Source organism: Larus michahellis, chromosome 20 (assembly GCF_964199755.1).
Source record: "Larus michahellis chromosome 20, bLarMic1.1, whole genome shotgun sequence".
Taxonomy (NCBI): Eukaryota; Metazoa; Chordata; class Aves; order Charadriiformes; family Laridae; genus Larus; species Larus michahellis.
Genome location: NC_133915.1, coordinates 3,496,920 through 3,511,576, shown reverse-complemented (window position 1 = coordinate 3,511,576; position 14,657 = coordinate 3,496,920). Strand labels below are relative to the sequence as shown.

Genomic DNA, 14,657 nt, shown 5'->3' with positions numbered 1-14,657 from the left:
CCAACTGGACCCAATCCGACCTCATCCAGTCCGATCGATCCGATCCAGCTGGACCCGATCTGATCTGACCAGACCCCATCCAATCGATCTAATCTAACTGGACCCCCTCCGATCTGACCGGACCCGATCCAATCAATCCGATCCGACCGGACCCAATCCGACTGGACCCGATCCAATCGATCCGATCCAACTGGACCCAATCCGACCTCATCCAGTCCGATCGGTCCGATCCGACCGGCCCCCGATCCAACCGATCCGATCCAACCGGCCCCGACCCGATCCGGTCCGACCCGACCCCGTGGCGGTGGTCGCCGTCCCGACCACCCCCCCCCCCCCACCTCCCCTCCTCCCGCCCGTGACGTCAGGGGGGGGCGTGGCCCCCGGAGCCGCGCGGCGCGCACCCGCCGCCGCCCCGACCCGCCGCCGCCGCCGCCGCCGCCTCCCGCCGCCCCGGCCGGGCCCGGCCCCCCCGCGCCGCCGCCGCCGCCGCCGCCGTGCCCCGAGGTGAGCCCGGCCCCCCCCAGCCCCGGCACCCCCCCCCCCCGCCCGGCCCGGCCCCCCCCCCCCCCCGCCCCGCCCCGCCCCGGTATTGTTGTGGCGGAGCCGCGGGGGCGGGGGGAGGAGGGGGAGGCGCTTTGTTCCTCCCGGTACCGGCCATCGGGACCGGCAGATCGCCCCCTTCCCCCCCCACCTCCCCCGCACACCCCGCTTCGCGCTGCTGGGGGGGACGGACCCCTCCCCAGTAACGGACAAACACCCCCCCCCCCCCCCCCCGCCGTCCCCGTCCCCGCCGCGATCCGTCGGTGCGCCGGTGGGTGTCGTTCCCCCCCTGTCGGTACAGGCGGCGGGTGCGGGGGGGGGATCGTCCGCGGGGGCTGCGACTCGCCGTGGGGACCCCCCGGGTGGCACCGTCGTGGGGGACCCCCCCCCGGGATGGCACCGCCGTGGGGACCCCGCGATGGCACTGTCGCGGAGACACCCCCCCCCCCGCGGGTGGCACCGTCGTGGGGACACCCCCCACCCCCCCCCCGGGATGACACCGCCTCGGGGAACCCCCCCGGGTGGCACCGTCGTGGGGACCCCGCGATGGCACCGTCGTGGGGGACCCCCCCTCCGGGATGGCACCGCCGTGGGGACCCCGCGATGGCACTGTCGCCGAGACACCCCCCCCCCGGGGATGGCACCGTTGTGCGGACAGACCCCCCGGGTGGCACCGTTGCAGGGACACCCCCCCCCACCCACCCCCCCCGGGATGGCACCCCCATGGGGACACCCCACCCCCACCCCCGGAATGGCATCATCGTGGGACCCCCACCCCCCACCCCAGGATGGCACCATCGTGGAGACCCCCCCCAGAATGGCACCATCATGGGGACCACCCCCCCCCCGCCCCGGGGATGGCACCGTCGCGGGGCCGTGGCACCCTGCTCCCCCCATGGGACCCCCAGGCGTCCAGCACCCAAAGCGGGGACCCCATCCTGCCCGCGGCACCCCGGCCGTGCCCGGGGACCCTGGGGGTGCCTGTCCCTGCTTTCGCACCCCCGCCGTGCCTTTGTCCCCGGGGCTCTGCCTGTGGCACCCCCAGTGACACCCACAGCACCCCAGCCGTGCCCATGGCACCCTGGCCATGCTTTTGTCCCCAGGGCTGTGCCCGTGGCACCCTGACCGTGCCCGTGGCACCCTGGCCGTGTCCGTGGCACCCCAGCTGTGCCCGTGGCACCCCGGTGACACCCCCAGCACTCTCGCCATGACTGTAGCACCCTGGCCATGCCTTTGTCCCCACGGCTGTCCCCGTGGCACCCTGACCATGCCCATGGCACCCCAGCTGTGCCCATGGCACCCTGCCCATGCCTGTGGCACCCTGACCGTGTTTTTGTCCCCAGAGCCGTGCCTGTGGCACCCTGGCCGTGACTGTGGCACCACGATTGTGCTTGTGGCACCCTCGCCATGACCGTGGCACCCTGACAGTCCCCACGGCACCCTGGCCGTGCCCGTGACACCCTGACCATGGCACCCTGACTGTCCCCATGGCACATGGCACCCTGACCGTGACTGTGGCACTGGGACTGTCCCCGTGGCATCCCGGCCATGCCATGGCACCCCAACTGTGCCTGTGGCACCCTGGTCGTGCCCGTGGCACCCTGACCATGCCTGTGACACCCTTGCCATGACCATGGCACCCTGACTGTCCCCATGGCACCCTGGCCATGCCCGTGACACCCTGACCGTGCCCATGGCACCCTGGCCATGCCCATGGCACCCTGACTGTCCCCATGGCACCCTTGCCGTGCCTGTGACACCCTGACAATGCCCCTGGCACCCTGACTGTCCCCGTGGCACCCTGAGCATGCCCATGGCACCCTTGCCATGACTGTGGCACCCTCCGCGGCACCCTGACCATGCCCGTGACGCCCTGACTGTCCCTGTGGCACCCTGGCCATCCCCATGGCACCCTGACCGTGCCCATGGCACCCTGGCCGTGACCGTGGCACCCTGACTGTCCCCGTGACACCCTGACTGTCCCTGTGGCACCCTGACTGTGCCATGGCACCCTGACCATGCCCATGGCACCTTGACTGTCCCCATGGCACCCTGGTCATGCCCGTGACACCCTGGCCGTGCCCATGGCACCCTGACTGTCCCCGTGGCACCCTGGCCATGCCTGTGACACCCTGGCCATCCCCATGGCACCCTCGCCATGACCGTGACAACCTCCGTGGCACCCTGACCATGCCCATGGCACCTTGACTGTCCCCATGGCACCCTGGCCGTGCCCGTGGCACCCTGACCATGCCCGTGACGCCCTGACTGTCCCTGTGACACCCTGGCCATGCCCGTGACACCCTGGCCATGCCCATGGCACCCTGACCATGCCCGTGGCACCCTGACTGTCCCTGTGACACCCTGACCATGCCCATGCCACCCTGGCCGTGACCGTGGCACCCTGACTGTCCCAGTGACGCCCTGACTGTCCCCGTGACGCCCTGACTGTCCCTGTGGCACCCTGGCTCTCCCGTGGCACCCTGGCCATGCCCATGGCACCCTGGCCGTGACCGTGGCACCCTGACTGTCCCCGTGACGCCCTGACTGTCCCTGTGGCACCCTGACTGTCCCCATGGCACCCTGGCCATGCCCGTGACACCCTGGCCATGCCCATGGCACCCTGACTGTCCCCGTGACGCCCTGACTGTGCCGTGACACCCTGGCCATGCCCGTGACACCCTGACGATGCCCATAGCACCCCGGCCGTGCCCGTGACACCGTCACCCCCTGCCTGCAGCCCCCCCCCCCCGCCCCGCGGGTGTCCCCCATTCCCACGCCCGTTCCCGGCCTCCCCATCCTCCCGGAAATCCTTCCCCAGCCGGCGCTGGGGGCCCCCCCCGGATCCCCCCCCCCACCACCACCCCCCGCCTTCCTGCTTCCCGCCGGGCAGCGCAGAACAATTCCCGGCCGCATCCTGCCCAGCCTTTATTTTTTTTCTTTTTTTGGGGGGGGGGGGGGTGGGGTGGGGACACCCAGCGGGGGGCACCCCCCCCGGCCACCGTTGGGAGGGGGGGCGTGTGGGGGGGGTGTGGGTGGGTGTCCCGGGGCAGGACGCGGGTGAGGTGGGGCCACCCGGGTGGGGTGGGAAGCGGAAGGGACCCGTTTCCTTCTCCCCCTTGTCGTGTGCGTCGTGTCCCCCCCCCTCCCCCCCCCCATAACCCCGAGCCACCTCGTCACGGCCGGAGGAGGGATCGCGAAGGCCCCGGGGTGGGGGGGGGACACAGCAAGTCGGGGACCCGCCTGTGTGGGTGTGTGTGTGTCCCGTCCCCCCCCCCCCAAAACAACCGCTGCGTGGGGTGCCCCCGGCCTCGTGACGCGCGGATCCTCAATGCCCGCCTTGTCCCCCGCGCCGCCCGCGTGACGCCGCGGCGGCCGGTGTCGATGCCCCGTAACCCTAACGGGGGCCGGGTGTGTCCGTCTGTGTGTGTCCCCCCCACGCCAGGCCGGGTGTGTGTGTCGTCGGGGGTGTGTGTGTGTTCCCCCCCCCCCCGGCTTTTTTCTTCGGCCCCGGCATCATGGCCCCCCGCCGGCTGCTGACCCTCGCCTCGCTGCTGGCCCTCGCCGCCGCCGCCGCCGCCACCCCGGGGTCCTCGTGGAGCGCCGTGCCCCGAAAAACCGTCCCCTACGCGGGTGAGTACCGTGTCGTGTCCCCCCCCCCCCCCCCAACACTCCTTGTCGTCCCCCCCCCCCACAAGGGGTTCCCAGGGAGGGAGTTGGGGAAACTGAGGCACGGCGGGGTGTGGGCCATCGATCCCGGACGGCGGGGTGACACCGGGGTGGCTGTAGTTGTCCCCACCTCGGGCAGCTTCTGCGTGTGTGTGTGTGTCGTGTCCCCCCCCCCGGCCCCGCCCCGAGCTCGTCAGCGCTGCGGGGACCCCTCCCGCGTCGGTGGCCCCAAAACTTGGGGGGCGGTGAGAGCAGGGCGGGGGGGGGGGGGACGACACGCGCAGGGACGCTGCCCCGTGTGTCTGTGCCGTGATGGCACCCAGGGTCCCCAACCCTGTGCCGTGTCCCCTGTCCCCGTGCCCTGCCATTGCCCCCATCCCCATCCCTCTGCTGTGTCCCTTGTCCCCGTCCCTGTGCCGTGTCCCCTGTCCCCGTGCCCTGCCATCGCCCCTGTTCCCATCCCTCTGCCGTGTCCCCTGTCCCCATCCCTCTGCCATGTCCCCTGTCCCCACCCCTCTGCCGTGTCCCCTGTCCCCATACCCTGCCACCACCCCTGTCCCCATCCCTCTGCCGTGTCCCTTGTCCCCATCCCTCCGCCATGTCCCCTGTCCCTGTCCCTCTGCCATCACCCCCATCCCCATCCCTCTGTCATGTCCCCTGTCCCTCTGCCATCACCCCTGTCCCCATCCGTGCCGTGTCCCCTGTCCCCTCTGCCATCACCCCTGTCGCATCCCTCTGCCGTGTCCCCTGTCCCTGTGCCCTGACATCAACCCTGTCCCCATCCCTCTGCTGTGTCCCCTGTCCCCTCTGCCATCACCCCCGTCCTCATCCCTCTGTCATGTCCCCTGTCCCTCTGCCATCACCCCTGTCCCCATCCGTGCCGTGTCCCCTGTCCCCTCTGCCATCACCCCTGTCGCATCCCTCTGCCGTGTCCCCTGTCCCTGTGCCCTGACATCAACCCTGTCCCCATCCCTCTGCTGTGTCCCCTGTCCCCTCTGCCATCACCCCCGTCCTCATCCCTCTGTCATGTCCCCTGTCCCTCTGCCATCACCCCTGTCCCCATCCGTGCCGTGTCCCCTGTCCCCTCTGCCATCACCCCTGTCGCATCCCTCTGCCGTGTCCCCTGTCCCTGTGCCCTGACATCAACCCTGTCCCCATCCCTCTGCTGTGTCCCCTGTCCCCTCTGCCATCACCCCCGTCCTCATCCCTCTGTCATGTCCCCTGTCCCTCTGCCATCACCCCTGTCCCCATCCGTGCCGTGTCCCCTGTCCCCTCTGCCATGCCAGCGCCCCGAGGTGTCATCCTTTTCCCGTGCCAGCACCCTCTGTCCCCCTGTCCTGTGCCAGCACCCTGCGTCCCCATCTGTGCCCTGCACTGTGTCCCTGTCCCCGTGCCATGCCAGCGCCGGTGTCCCTGTCCCTTTGCCATGCCCTGTGTCCCCGTGCCTGTCCCCGTGTGGTGGCAGTGCCCCACGTTCCCTATCCCTGCGCTGTGCCAGCGTCCCCAAGCCATGTCCCTTGTCCCTGTGCCATCCCCATGCCCAGACCCCCGTCCCTTTGCTGTGTCCCCTGTGCCGGGCCACTGTCCCTGTGCTGTGTCCCCTGTCCCTGTGCCGTCCCCATCCCAGAGACCCCCGTCCCTTTGCCGTGCCACTCTCGCTGTGCTGTGTCCCCTGTCCCTGTGCTGTCCCCGTGCTGTCCCCATGCCTGAGACCCCGTCCCTTTGCCGCATCCCCTGTCCCTTTGCCGTGCCACTGTCCCCGTGCCGTGTCTCCTGTCCCTGTGCTGTCCCCTTGCCTGAGACCCTTGTCCCCAAGCCGTGCCACTGTCCCCGTGCCGTGTCTCCTGTCCCTGTGCTGTCCCCTTGCCTGAAACCCCTGTCCCTCTGCCGTGTCCCCTGTCCCCGTGCCGCCCCCACGCCCAGACCCCCCTCCCTGTGCCGTGCCAGCGCCTCGCGTCCCCGTGCCGTCCCCATGCCGTGCCACCCCGCGTCCCCGTCCCTGCCCCGGGGGCCCTGGCGCCTCCCCCGTCAATGGGGCCTTTCTGCGGGGCCTGGAGGCGGGCAGGGGGGGGGCACGGGGTGGGGTGTGGGGGGGGCGAGGGGTCTTGCCAAAGGCCGCTTGTGTCCGCCCGGCACCGCCAGCGCCCGCTGGGGTGACAAAGAGCCCTTTGTGCGCCGCCGGGGCCGGGGGGCTTCCGGCGGCGGGGTGGGGGCTGCGGGTGCCCTGGGGGGTGGCAGGGGAAGGGGGTGGCCTGGCCGTGATGTCCCCCGTGTCCCCCCCCAGAGCTGAAGGAGGCGGCCAAGCGCTTCTCGCAGGGGGGGGTCTCGCACTACCTGACGCTGACGCTGGACGAGGCCGAGACGTTGCTCTACGTGGGGGCGCGCGAGGCCGTCTTCGCCCTGGCCACCGGCACCGTGGAGCTCAAAGCGGCGGTGAGGTCCCCAGGGGAGGGTTGGGGCCGGGGGGGGTGGGGGTGGGGGTGTCAAAATTTTACAGCCTGGGGGGGGGGGGGGACACGGACAACGACACTATTTTCATCCCCCCCGACCCTTTTTCCCATCCCCAGATCTCCTGGGAAGCCCCCGTGGAGAAGAAAGCCGAGTGCATCCAGAAGGGCAAGAACAACCAGGTTGGCCGGGGAGGGGGGGTGGGTGCCATGGCCATGGCGGGGAGGGGAGGGGGGGTGTTATAGGGTGCCCCCCACCCTGTCACCCCCTTAACCGGCTGTTCCCCCCACCCCCCCCGCCCAAGACCGACTGCTTCAACTACGTGCGGTTCCTGCAGAGCTACAACAGCTCCCACCTCTACGCCTGCGGCACCTACGCCTTCCAGCCCAAGTGCACCTACATCGTGAGTGCGGCCCCCAAAACATGTCACACACCCCCCCCCTGGCCCCCGTCACCCCTTGTCCCTGGCGATGAGGTCCAGGGCAGCCCCCTCCCAGCCTCGGGAGCATCACCCAAGGTGTCCCTGTCCCTAGGGGTGTCACTCAGGGGTGGCCCGGGGTGAAGGAGGGTCACTCAAGGGGGAACCTTGTCCCCAGGAGGGTGGTCCGGGGGTGTCCCTGTTCCCACGAGCATCACCCAGGGCTGTCCCTGTCCCCAGGAGGGTTGTCTGGGAGTGTCCTCTGTCCCCATGAACATCACCCAGGGCTGTCCCTGTCCCCAGGAGGGTGGTCCAGGGGTGTCCTCTGTCCCCAGGAGCATCATCCAGGGGTGTCCTTGTCCCCAGGAGGGTGGTCCAGGGGTGTCCCTGTTCCCACGAGCATCACCCAGGGCTGTCCCTGTCCCCAGGAGAGTTGTCTGGGAGTGTCCTCTGTCCCCATGAACATCGTCCAGGGGTGTCCTCTGTCCCCAAGAGCATCATCCAGGGGTGTCCTTGTCCCCAGGAGGGTGGTCCGGGGGTGTCCCTGTCCCCAAGAGCATCATCCAGGGCTGTCCCTGTCCCCAGGAGGGTGGTCCAGGGGTGTCCTCTGTCCCCAGAAGCATCACCCAGGGCTGTCCCTGTCCCCAGGAGGGTTGTCTGGGAGCGTCCTTGTCCCCAGGAGGGTTGTCTGGGTCTGTCCCCGTCCCCAGGAGCATCATCCAGGGGTGGCCCCTGTCCCCAGGAGGGTTGTCTGGGAGCATCCTTGTCCCCAGGAGGGTTGTCTGGGTCTGTCCCTGTCCCCGTCCCCAGGAGGGTGGTCCAGGGGTGTCCTCTGTCCCCAGAAGCATCACCCAGGGCTGTCCCTGTCCCCGGGAGGGTTGTCTGGGGGTTGTCCCTGTCCCTAGGGGTGTCATCCGGGGCTGTCCCTGTGCCCAGGAGGGTTGTCCAGGGGTGTCCCTCTCCCTGGGAGCATCATTTAGGGGTGTCCTTGTCCCCATAATGGGTCATCCAGGGCTGTCCCTGTCCCCCGGAGGGTTGTCTGGGGGTGTTCCTGTCCCTAGGGGTATCATTTGGGGGTGTCCCCGTGTGCAGGAGTGTCATTCGGGGGGATCTTGTTCCCATGAGGGTGGTCCGGGGCTGTCCCTGTTCCCTTGGAAGATTGTTCAGGGTGTCGCTGTGCCCAGTGGGGTCATCTGGGCGGGTGTCCCTGTCCCCAGGAGCATCATCCATGGCTGTCCCTGTCCCTGGGAGCATCCTTTAGGGGCGTCTCTGTCCCCATAATGTGTCATCCAGGGCTGTCCCTGTCCCAGAAGGGTCATCTGGAGGGTGTCCCTGTCCCCAGGAGCATCATCCATGGCTGTTCCTGTCCCCGGGAGGCTTGTCTGGGGGTTGTCCCTGTCCCTGGGGCCGGTTTGGACGGAGTGGGCCGTGAACCGGGAAGGGGATCGGGCCCCCCACCCACGCTTTCGCCCCTCAGGAACTCTCCGGCTTCACCCTGGACCAAGTGGCTTTCGAGGACGGCAAAGGGAAGTGTCCGTACGACCCCACCAAGGGACACACCGGCCTCATCGTGGGTAGGTGGCACTGCCGGTGACCCACCGCGGTTGGGGGGGGGATGCCCGCTGCCGGGCTGTCCCCGTCCCTAAACCCTTGCCTCGCAGACGGGGAGCTGTACTCGGCCACCTTCAACAACTTCTTGGGCACGGAGCCCGTCATCCTCCGCAACCTGGGCCCCCACTACTCCATGAAGACGGAGTATCTCACCTCCTGGCTGAACGGTAGGGTCGAGGGGACGTGGAGCCCAGCGGGGACAGGACGGGCGCCCGCCGCGGCGTTACCCTCCCGTTTTGGTCTTCCCCCCCACCCCCTTCTTCCGCAGAGCCCCACTTCGTGGCTTCGGCTTACGTGCAGGAGAGCGCGGCCAGCAGCACGGGGGACGACGACAAGGTTTACTTCTTCTTCAGCGAGCGGGCGGTGGAGTACGACTGCTACGCCGAGCAGGTGGTGGCCCGCGTGGCGCGGGTCTGCAAGGTACGGGGAGGGGACGAGCCCTGGCCGGGGGGGAGCCGGCCGGGGAACGCGGCCGCCTTACCCGCGGCGCTGGTGGCCTCCGTCTTGACGGCTGGTGGCCTTCCCTTGACGCCAGGGGGACGTCGGCGGCGCCCGCACCCTGCAGAAGAAGTGGACGACCTTCCTGAAGGCTCGCTTGGTTTGCTCGGCGCCCGAACAGCAGCTCCATTTCAACCGCCTCCAGGCCGTCTTCACCCTGCCGGCGCCCGACTGGCAGGACACCACCTTTTTTGGCGTCTTCCAGGCCCGTTGGTGAGCGCGTGGGTGGGGGGCGGGGGGAAAACGACGACGACGACGCGGCGGTCCCCCCCGGGGTTCCCCGTCACCGTTGGCTCCCCCTCCAAACCTGTCCCTTTGCAGGGGGGACGTGGACGTCTCGGCTATTTGCCGTTACCACATCCTGGAGGTGAAGAAAGCCTTCGAGGGGCCCTACAAGGAATACCGGGAGCAGGCGCAGAAGTGGGGCCGGTACTCGGATGAAGTGCCGAGCCCCCGTCCCGGCGCGGTGAGCGCCGCCGGCGGCGGTAGGAAGGGAGGAGAAGGCGCGGGATCCGTCCGCGCGCCTTATCGTCCCCCTTCCGTTCCCCCCTTCTGTCCCCGCAGTGCATCACCGACTGGCACCGCCAGAACGGCTTCGCCAGCTCCCTCGAGCTGCCCGACAACACCCTCAACTTCGCCAAGAAGCACCCGCTGATGGATGAGCCCATCCTGCCCCACCGCGGGCGCCCGCTCCTCCTCAAAAAAGACGCCAACTTCACCCAGCTGGTGGTCGACCGGGTGGCCGGCCTGGATGGCACCGTCTACGAGGTGCTCTTCATCGGCACAGGTACCCGCCGGGGCGCAGCGGGGACGGGGAGGGGGGGGAGCCGAGGGCCGGTGGGGGACGCGCACCCCCGCCCCGCGAAGGGACGTCCCTCACGGCCCGCCGCGTCCCGCAGGCGACGGCTGGGTGCACAAGGCGCTGAACCTGGGCGCTCGCGTCCATCTGGTGGAGGAGCTGCAGGTTTTCCAGCCGGCGCAGCCCGTGGAGAGCTTGGTCTTGGCCGGACGCAAGGTGAGCGGCGTCAACGGGGACGGGAGTCGACGCTCCGGGGTGTCACCCGGTCGGGTCGTCTCACCGGGTGGCCTCGTCCCTTCTTCCCTGCCCTCGCAGAAGCTGCTCTTCGCCGGCTCCCGTTTCCAGGTGGCCCAGTTGCCACTGGCCGATTGCGGCCGTTACCAGTCGTGCACGGATTGCGTCCTGGCCCGGGATCCCTACTGCGCCTGGAGCCGCAACGCCAGCCTCTGCGTCCGCACCGACGGCCTCAACGGGTAAGGGGGGGTCCCCGGGGGAGCCGGGGCGGCGGTGGGGGGGGGGGTCGCCCTGCTGTGGCACCGGGTCCCCCCGTCATCTCCGAGTCCCCACCATCACCTCTGGGTCCCACCATCATCTCCGGGTCCCCACCATCACCTCTGGGTCCCGCCATCATCTCTGGGTCCCCCCGTCACCTCCGGGTGCCCCCATCACCCCCGTGTCCCCCCGTCACCTCTGGGTCCCCCCGTCATCTCTGGGTCCCACCATCACCCCCGTGTCCCCCCGTCACCTCTGGGTCCCCCCGTCATCTCTGGGTCCCACCATCATCTCTGGGTCCCCCCCCCGTGACCTCCAGGTCCCCCTGTCACCCCCGTGTCCCCCTGTCACCCCTGTGTCCCCCGTCACCTCTGGGTCCCCCCATCATCTCTGGGTCCCCCCGTCACCCCCGTGTCCCCCTGTCACCTCTGGGTCCCACCATCACCTCTGGGTCCCACCCCCCCGTCACCTCCAGGTCCCCCTGTCACCTCCAGGTTCCCCCATCGTCTCTGTGTCCCCCTGTCACCTCTGGGTCCCCCCATCACCCCCACGTCCCCCTGTCACCTCTGGGTCCCACCATCATCTCTGGGTCCCCCTGTCACCTCCGTGTCCCCCTGTCACCTCCGGGTCCCACCATCATCTCTGGGTGTGTCCCCCCATCACCTCTGGGTCCCCCCGTCATCTCTGGGTCTCCCTGTCACCTCCGGGTCCCGCCATCACCCCCATGTCCCCCCATCACCTCTGGGTCCCCCCATCACCTTTGGGTTCCCCATGTCATCTCTGGGTCCCCTTGTCACCTCCGGGTCCCCCTGTCACCTCCGGGTCCCGCCATCATCCCCGTGTCCCCCTGTCACCCCTGGGTCCCCCCATCACCCCTGTGTCCCCCCGTCACCTTTGGGTTCCCCATGTCATCTCTGGGTCCCCTTGTCACCTCCGGGTCCCCCTGTCACCTCCGGGTCCCGCCATCACCCCCATGTCCCCCTGTCACCTCTGGGTCCCCCCATCACCCCTGTGTCCCCCCGTCACCTTTGGGTCCCCCCGTCATCTCCGGGTCCCCCTGTCACCTCTGGGTCCCCCCGTCACCCCCATGTCCCCCTGTCACCTCCAGGTCCCCTGTTGCCTCTGGGTCGACCCCCCCATCACCTTCGGGTCCCCTGTCACCTCCAAGTCCCCCCCCGTCACCTCTGGTCCCCCCCTCACCTCCGTGTCCCCCCCCCCGTCACCTCCGCCCTCTCCTCCCGCAGGTCCCAGCTGGTGCAGGACGTGCTGAGCTCCGACACCCGCGCCTGCACCCTGCCGCAGGTGGCCAAGCAAGGTGAGACACCCCCCCCGCCCCCGTCCCCCCGAAATACCGCGCGGAGCCAGGAAAGGGGGGGTGACACGCAATCCCCCCCCCCCCCCTTCCCCCGCCTTACACCACCCCTCCTAATTCGGCCCCCTCCGCCTCTCCCGCAGGACCCATCACCCCCAAAAACGTGACGGTGGTGGCCGGCACCGACCTGGTGCTGACGTGCCGGTTGGGTTCCAACCTGGCCCAGGCGCTGTGGACCTTCGAGGGCCGGGCGCTGGCGGCCGAGCAGGCGCTGGTGCTGCAGGACGCCCGGCTGCGGGCTCTGGTGGTGCCGGGAGCCGGTGCCCAACACAGCGGGACGTACCGTTGTTTTTCCGAAGAACAAGGCGCCCGTTTAGGAGGCGAGGCCTACCGGGTGGCCGTTTTAGCCGGTCCGGGGCTACCGCTGGAGACGCGGGCGCCGTTGGAAAGCCTGGGGTTGGTGTGGGTGGTGGCCGTCTGCCTGGGCGCCCTGTGCCTGGTTTTGGTGCTGGTGGTGCTCTCGCTTTGGCGGCGGTTGAGGGAGGAACTGGGCAAAGGCGCCAAAGCCATCGAGAGCACCCTGGTGTATCCCATCGAACTGCCCAAGGAACCCCCCAGTCCCCGCTTCGTCCCCAGCGCCGCCTCCGACTCGGATGAGAAGCTCTGGGATCCGGCGAGTTATTACTATTCGGACGGTTCGCTTAAAATCGTCCCGGGTCACGCCGCCTGCCGTAACGGCGGCCCGGCCCCTGCCGGCGTCTCGTCGCCGTCCCCCAACGCCATCCCCGGGCAACCCCTCCATTCGCCCACCCGCATCCACCTGGGACCCTTGCGGGGTTCCTCCTCCAACGGTTACATCCGCCTGGCGCTGGGTGCCGAGGAACGGCCGCCCTGCGCCGATCTGGCCGAGGAGCTGCGGCGCAAACTGCAGCAGCGCCAACCCCTGCCCGACTCCAACCCCGAGGAATCTTCGGTCTGAGCGGGGCGGCCGTGGCCGTGGCCCCCCCCCACAGCCAGCCGCCACCGCCCCCCCCCCCCCAAGCACGCCAGCCCTACCTACCTCAGGGACCGGCGCCGGCGCCCGCCGCGGGGACACCGGTGCCCGTACCCACTGCGGGGACCACCCCCCCACAACCCCCACCCGGCATCAGCTTGGGGACTGCCACCCTGGCGCCGGTACCCGTCTCGGGGACGGGAATGCCACCCCGGCAGTGGCATCCATCTTGGGAACTGCCACGCCGGCACCGGTAACCATCTTGGGGACTGCCACCCTGGCACCGGTACCCGTCTCGGGGACGGGAATGCCACCCTGGCACCGGTGACCATCTTGAGGACTGCCACCTTGGCACTGGCTCCCACCTTGGGGACAGGAGTGCCACCCTGGCACTGGCACCCACCTTGGGGACTGCCACCACGGCACCGGTACCCGTCTCGGGGACGGGAATGCCACCCTGGCACTGGCATCCACCTTGGGAACTGCCACCCCGGCACCGGTAACCATCTTGGGGACTGCCACCCCGGCGCCGGTACCCGTCTTGGGGACGGGAATGCCACCCCACACCGGTCCCCACCACGGTGACTGTCACCCTGGCACCGGTAAGCATCTTGGGGACTGCCACCTTGGCACTGGCTCCCACCTTGGGGACAGGAGTGCCACCCTGGCACTGGCACCCACCTTGGGGACTGCCACCACGGCACCGGAACCCGTCTTGGAGGCTGCCACCTCGGCACTGGCACCCACCTGGGGGACAGGAGTGACATCCTGGCACCGGTTCCCATCTCGGGGACAGGAGTGCCACCCCGGCACCGGTAACCGTCTTGGGGACTGCCACCCCGGCACCAACACCCGCTATGGGGACAGGAGTGCCACCCTGGCACCGGCACCCGTCTTGGGGACGGGATTGCCACCCCAGCACCGGCACCCGCCGTGGGGACTGCCACCTCGGCAGTGGCACCCATGGTGGGGGACAGGACTGTCACCGTGACACCGGTACCCGCCGTGGGGACAGGAGTGCCACCGTGGCGCCCGCCTTGGGGCCGCGGCACCCAGCGCCACGGCCACCGTCTTGGCCGCCGCAGCCGCTCTGGGTCACCGCGTCCGCCTTCGGTACCGCGTCCCCGCCGAGGGACTCGCCTTGGGGACCGTCACCGGCCTTGGGGGGGGCCACCGAGCCCCCCCCCGCCCCCCCCAGCCTCCATGGGGCACCGCGTCCCGCCCCGGGCAGCGGCCGCAGGATGATTTTTTTGGGGACGATTTAAGGAATTTTTTCTTCCTGAGAACTTTTCTAATGCCCCCCCCACACACCCCCCCCCACCTCCCCCTTCCTCACCCCCCCCCCACTCCGGGCACCCCCCCGTCCCAGCCCCGGGGTGGTGGTGGGGGGAATTTGTCGTCTTCTTCCCCCCCCCGGCTGTAAATACCCCCCCCCAACCCGCCTGCCCCCCCCCCTCCCTGCACGCCCCCCCTTTTGTATAACACCCCCCCCCAAACACACACACACACACACACACAGTGTAATTTATTTGTTACCGAAATATATTTATTTGCTGTAAATACGTGAGTATTTTTATATTAATAATAAAAAGGAGTAAAAAAAAAACCCACAATTAAATATCTCTCTATATTTTCGAAGCGGGGGTGAGGGGGGGGGGTGCTGTCCTTCCTTCCCCCCCCCCCCCCCCCCCCCAGGCCACTGAGCTCATGGAAAAAGGCCGCGTTCGGGGCTATAAAAGGGCATCGCGGCGCCGTTCCCAGGGCGGGGGGGGGGGGGGGGGGGCAAGGCTTGGCCCCATGCCCTGTGTCCCCCCCCCCCGCAACGGATGGCGGGGGTCAGTGTGTGTCGGGGGGGGGGGGGGGGGTCCCCGGGGAG

The 14,657-nt window shown here is 69.5% G+C and overlaps 1 protein-coding gene across 1 annotated transcript; it reads left to right on the top strand.

Moving 5' to 3' along the window:
- The first annotated feature begins 414 nt into the window (after positions 1-414).
- On the top strand, positions 415-13,945 carry SEMA4C (semaphorin 4C). The gene is made up of 15 exons (XM_074563783.1): positions 415-504; positions 3,986-4,173; positions 6,494-6,642; positions 6,777-6,839; positions 6,962-7,060; positions 8,553-8,649; positions 8,737-8,853; positions 8,955-9,106; positions 9,222-9,397; positions 9,506-9,650; positions 9,749-9,971; positions 10,084-10,199; positions 10,299-10,456; positions 11,720-11,790; positions 11,931-13,945. The coding sequence occupies exons 2-15, from the start codon at positions 4,059-4,061 to the stop codon at positions 12,764-12,766; spliced, it is 2,517 nt and encodes an 838-aa protein (XP_074419884.1). The 5' UTR covers positions 415-504; positions 3,986-4,058; the 3' UTR covers positions 12,767-13,945.
- Positions 13,946-14,657: the final 712 nt, after the last annotated feature.